General features: G+C 42.4%; 1 protein-coding gene across 1 annotated transcript; it reads left to right on the forward strand.

Moving 5' to 3' along the window:
• Positions 1–460: 460 nt before the first annotated feature.
• LOC125482445 (anoctamin-5-like) lies at positions 461–3,733 on the forward strand (the record flags this gene model as incomplete). Its single annotated transcript, XM_048594518.1, has 2 exons — positions 461–620; positions 3,528–3,733. Coding segments are annotated over exons 1-2 (333 nt in total), but the record flags the coding sequence as incomplete, so codon positions are not given.
• Between the last annotated feature and the right edge of the window lie 1,790 nt (positions 3,734–5,523).

Here is a 5,523-nt window from a genome sequence, read left to right on the forward strand (position 1 = left end):
CCCCCTTGACCTGTCTGTCCTCCCTGGACTGACCTATCCCCTCCCTAACTCCCCACCTACACTAACCTTTACTGGCTCCATCCCCGCCTCTTCGATCTGTTTGTTTCCTCTCCACCTATCCTCTCCTCTATCCATCTTCTATCCGCCTCCCCCTCTCTCCCTATTTATTTCAGAGCCCCCTTCCCCTCCCCCATTTCTGATGAAGGGTCTAGGCCCGAAACTTCAGTCTTTCTGCTCCTATGATGCTGCTTGACCTGCTGTGTTCATCCAGCTCTGCACCTTGTTGTCTTGAAATTCTGAGCTTGAGTGACAATATGTAATTTTCAGAGATGGGACCGCATCATGTAGCTGTTTGGTGTCACCCTGCGTATCCATTGTGGCTGTTTGACCAAGATGCCATGACTTGCCAAGATATAGCAGACTGTGTGACACAGCACAGAGGCCCCAGTGACAGTAACCTTTCGTTTCTTTCCTGCTTTTTTTATGCAGCTGGATGAAAAACTGGTGGGTGAGTCGGAATGCCAGGCACCACCCAGAGAAACTGTACTGTCGTTGGGAGCAGGACCATGACTTACAGGACATGGGACAACTTGGCCTGTTCTATGAATATCTGGAAATGGGTGAGTGAAATAGCTAACCAATGTCAAGTCAGGAATGCAGGAGAGAAATGCCCCCAGTATTGAACTGACTTGTATCTTTACTGGGACCATCAATTAATTTCAGCCTCAATTGCCAAAATCCTTTTCTTTTACAAAGTTGTGATATCCAGTTGTTTGTTAGGTCAGCTCCCGATTTACAGCAAAATATTTTTGTTCATTCAACATTCTTTAATCTCACTGCTCAATATGCTGGCCCGAGGATGTAATCCGGAAACCTTTTTTTAATCCAACTCTTTTTTTATTTTCAATCTGCTTCTTCATGAACAGTTGGAATACATCCTGGTGACGATAGGCTATAGGAAGGATGTTGTTAAACTAGAAAGGGTAGAGGAAAACTTTACAAGAATGTTGTCGGGACTAGAGGGTTAGAGTTATAAGGAGAGGCTGAGTAGGCTGGGAATTTTTCACTGGAGCGTCAGAGGCTGAGGCATGACCTCTTTCGAGGTTTATAAAATCCATGAGGGGCATGGATAAGATGAATAGCCAAGGTCTTTTCCCCAGCATATGGGAGTCCAAAACCAGGCGGCATAGGTTTAAGGTGAGACGGGAAAGATTTGAAGGGGACCTGAGGGGCACAGTTTTCACACAGAGGTTGGTGTGTGTATAGAATGAGCTGCCAGAGGAAATGGTAAAGGTTGGGTGCAATGACATCTGGATGGGTACGTGAATACGAAAGGTTTGGAGGGATATGGGTCAAACGAAGGCAAATAGGACTAAATCAGTTTTGGATACCTGGCCAGCATGCACGAGTTGGACCGAAGGGTCTGTCTCCATATTCTATGACTCTGCAACTCATCTTGAATTATTATCTCTTTTCTGCCTCCACATGCAGAGTGTATTCTAGCCGAATAGTTAATAAGAGAATTTATTGTATAAACCAAAGACTTAGCCTGTGCCTTTGATTCGGGGCCCGACCCTAAATGTCAACTTTCCTGCTCCTCTGATGCTGCCTGGCCTGCCATGTTCCTCCAGCTCAGTCTGTCAGGTTTCAGTTCTGGCAAGACAACACAGCATTGCTCCATAATTGTTGAACTCAATTTTATGATGTTACAAAATAATGAGATATAATTAAATAACTATAATGAACTGAAGAATCCTAAATACTAGGCTTTCCTCTGTTAAAATTGCTTTGTTTCCTGTTACCTTTAAGCAGGAAACTTGTTGCAAACGTGTTTTCAAATTGAGCCAAGACTATTCATGCAGTAAATATCATTATCGTTATAGAGGGTTTACTTCACTACACTTTGCAGTAACAGTTTGTATGTTTTCTTATTCAGAACACTGAGCAGAAATGACAGAACTGGAAGGAATGGAGTAGATGGAAAGGAAGCATTGAATAGTTAAGATTAAAGAAAAGTTTGAGTTCAAAAATAGGAGATTGTGTTGATCTAAAAAAAGAAGTATACTTATGAACAAGCCAGCAAATGAATTAGAAACAAGAGTGAGCCATTCAGCCACTTGAGGCTGTTCTGCCGTTTGATTGAAATTCGATAAGGGGTGGTCCGGTGGCTCAGTGGTTAGCACTGCTACCTCTCAGCACCAGGGACCTGGATTCGATTTTACCCTTGGGCGACTGTCTGTCTGGAGTTTGCACGTTCTCCCCATGTCTGCGTGGGTTTCCTCCGGGTGCTCTGGTTTCACGTTGTGCAGGTTCAGTGGATTGGCCATGCTAAATTGTCCATAATGTCTGCACATGCCTGGACAAGTTGGGTTAGCCATGGGAAATGCAGGGATAGGGTAGGGGGCTGAGTCTAGGTGGGATGCTCTTCATAGGGTTGGTTTGGGCTGAATGGCCTGCTTCCTCACTTTAGGAATTCTATGGTTCTAAAATCTGCTTCATCCCATTTCCCCCTCCTTGCTCAATCTATCTATCTACATCTGTCTTAAGAATATCTGATGACTGTGCTTCTTCTGCCTTTTGAAGATGAATTCCAAAGATGTACAACCCTCAAAGAAATAATTTCTCCTTATCACTATCACTATCTTAAATGGGTGATCCCTTCTTATATAGTGACTTTCCTAGATCTGAATTTTACCACAAGGTGAAGCATATTTCCCCTCAGGATTGTACATGTTTCAGTCAAGTCACTTCTTACTCTTCTAAACTCTAGTGGAAACAACCTTTCGTTAGACAGTCGACCCCTTCCAGGTAATTTTTTTTCAATATGATAAAAGGTAATTTAAGGAAAAATTGGACAATAAGGAGGAAATAAAATGTAATATCTCAAAGTGAACAAGTTCCATGGGATCTTGTTTAACTCCACTTTGAATTTAAAAAAAATTAAATCCTAATTTTCTGGCATTTTCATAGAATTGTGTCAGTGCGGAAAGTGGCCATTTGGTCCTCTGAGTCTGTACCAACTCTCCAAAGAGCATCCCACCCAGACCTCCCACCCTATCCCCATAGTCACCACGACTAACCCACTTAGCCTGCACATCCCTGAACACTACAGGCAATTTAGCATGGCCAATTCATCCCACCTGCACATCTTTGGACTGTGGAGGACACCGAAGCATCCAGAGGAAACACATGCAGATGCGGGGAGAATGTGCAAACACCAGACAGACAGTCACCCAAGGGTGGAATCGAACCTGGGTCCCTGGTGCAATGAAGCAACAGTGATAATCACTGAGCCACCATGCTGCCTATTTTTTCCCTTCCAAATTATACACTTTATAATTTCTTGAGCAAATAGCATAAATGAATCATGTTTCTGGAGTCTCCCTTTTTATGTTAATTCTGGCTAAAATTGTAAGCCATCTTTCCTTTAAGTAATATTCAATAAGGGATGGTCATAAATTGGACGTGGGAAAGAGTATTGCGAACAGAAAGGATTACAGCTGTGTTATGTGCTGTTTACATTGCAGTCATCCAGTTTGGGTTTGTCACCCTCTTTGTGGCCTCATTTCCTCTGGCACCTGTTCTTGCTCTGCTGAACAACATTATCGAGATCCGCGTGGACGCCTGGAAGTTCATCACACAGTTCAAGAGACCCGTGGCAGCAAAGGCACACAGTATAGGAATATGGCATCAGATTCTGAACGGTGTGGCCATTTTTTCTGTAGTTACGAATGTAAGTGTTCTGCTTCGTGCAGGGTTGGTGTAGCACCATAAATTCCTAATGCAAAATACCTCATTTTCATGACTAGATTTCCAAGATCCTCGCTGTTGCTAAGAAACATGGTCCGCCTTGAATTGAGACCAAAAACAATGAGTTAAGCACTTATCCATTGGTGTGGACTTGGGAAGTCGCCTAGATTTTATGTTATAGTCCTTTGGTTGCTCTCAGACTGTTGGTGTCGAGTGGAGCTATATAAAGTCATACAGCTGCAAGTCTTAGACCAGAATTTTGCCAGAAAGAAAAGAAGCAGGATTAGGCCGTAAAGTCCCTAAAGCCTGTGGCCCCCCCTTCACTATAATTATGACTGACCACTTATTTTAGCTCCATGGTCCAACCGTATTCACATGTGAAAAAGGACAAGCTGGGAGAAGAAAACATATCGTCTATCCCAGTCTGTCCTACAAAACTCTGATACCTTCTGCACCACAAATTATCGTTAGGACCAAGTTTAGTGGAGTGCAGATGTGGAAATCTGAAACAAATATAGGAATTACTATAAAAAGCAAAGTTGAGATTTCATGGTATTCTTACTTCCAAATTATAGTGATTGTAACAAGGTCAGCCAGGTGGACCTCATAGAATATGAGCTCCCTGATTGGAGGCTGTTAACCTCGTCTAGTAAGGGAGTCCTGCTGACAGATATAAACAGGAGTGTCAGAGGCTCTGTTCACTCTGAGAGTCGGCTCTGAAGGAGCCGGATCAGTGCCAAGGACTCTCCATGTGTAAATAAAGGGTGACTTGGGGACAGGATACCAGCCTTTGTGGAGTTATTTCACAAATTACTCTCTTTTCTTTATAATTTCTTCAGCAAATAGTGTATACGAATCAAATTAACTCTGCTTTCTCTCCACAGAAGCTGCCAGATGTGCTGAGTTTCTTCAGCAATTTAGGTTTTACCAATATATTGTTATGGCCAAGTTTATATTCTAAACTATCTATTTCAGAATTGAAATCCACAAGCTAAGTTTTTTGATAAACTTTTTTTTTACAAAACACGACTTATGAAGTATACATACAAAACTTTTCAGCACACAACAATAAAGGCAAAATACTGCAGATGCTAGAAATCTGAAACAAACACAGAGAATGCCGGAGAAACTCAGCAGATCTGGCAGCATCTGTGGAGAGAGAACCAGTTAATGTTTCAAGTTTGGTATGACTTTTCTTTGGAATTGAAAGGAATTGGAAACAGAAAAAGAACGGAAGCAAAGGACGAACAAGACAGCAGATGTATAGAGACCCAATGCAAAAGACAAAGTGGTTCTTACTAGTGAAAAAGGGGAAGAAATGTAAAAAGGATGTATATTAAGGTGTGAAAGGGAAGAATTAGCCCTTTCTACTAAGTGCAAAGTAAGCAAGATACAAACTCGAAGCAGCTTGGGGGAGTGGGGTGGGGTTGTTGAATGAGAATGTAAGAAAAATGGAGGGCATACATAAAGTGATCAGTCTCTGAAGTTTTTGTATTCAGTGTTGAGACCTTGAGTCTCATTGGAAATGTAACAGGAATGTTAGCATGACAGGTCATTGAAATGACAAGCTACTGAGAGATAGGGGTTTTCCTACAACAACTACAGGAGATGCTGGTGACACCACATCTGGACTATTGTGAGAAGTTTCATAGAACCTACAACTGTACAGCACAGGAACGGGACCTTCGGCTCACAATGTTGTACCGAACACCATTAAACTAGTTGTTTCATCTGAAGTTATCGACATGCTCGCCGAGCCGGTGGGTTTGGTTC

The sequence above is a fragment of the Rhincodon typus genome, unplaced genomic scaffold, assembly GCF_021869965.1.
Source record: "Rhincodon typus isolate 14 unplaced genomic scaffold, sRhiTyp1.1 hic_rhity00010421, whole genome shotgun sequence".
Classification (NCBI taxonomy): domain Eukaryota; kingdom Metazoa; phylum Chordata; class Chondrichthyes; order Orectolobiformes; family Rhincodontidae; genus Rhincodon; species Rhincodon typus.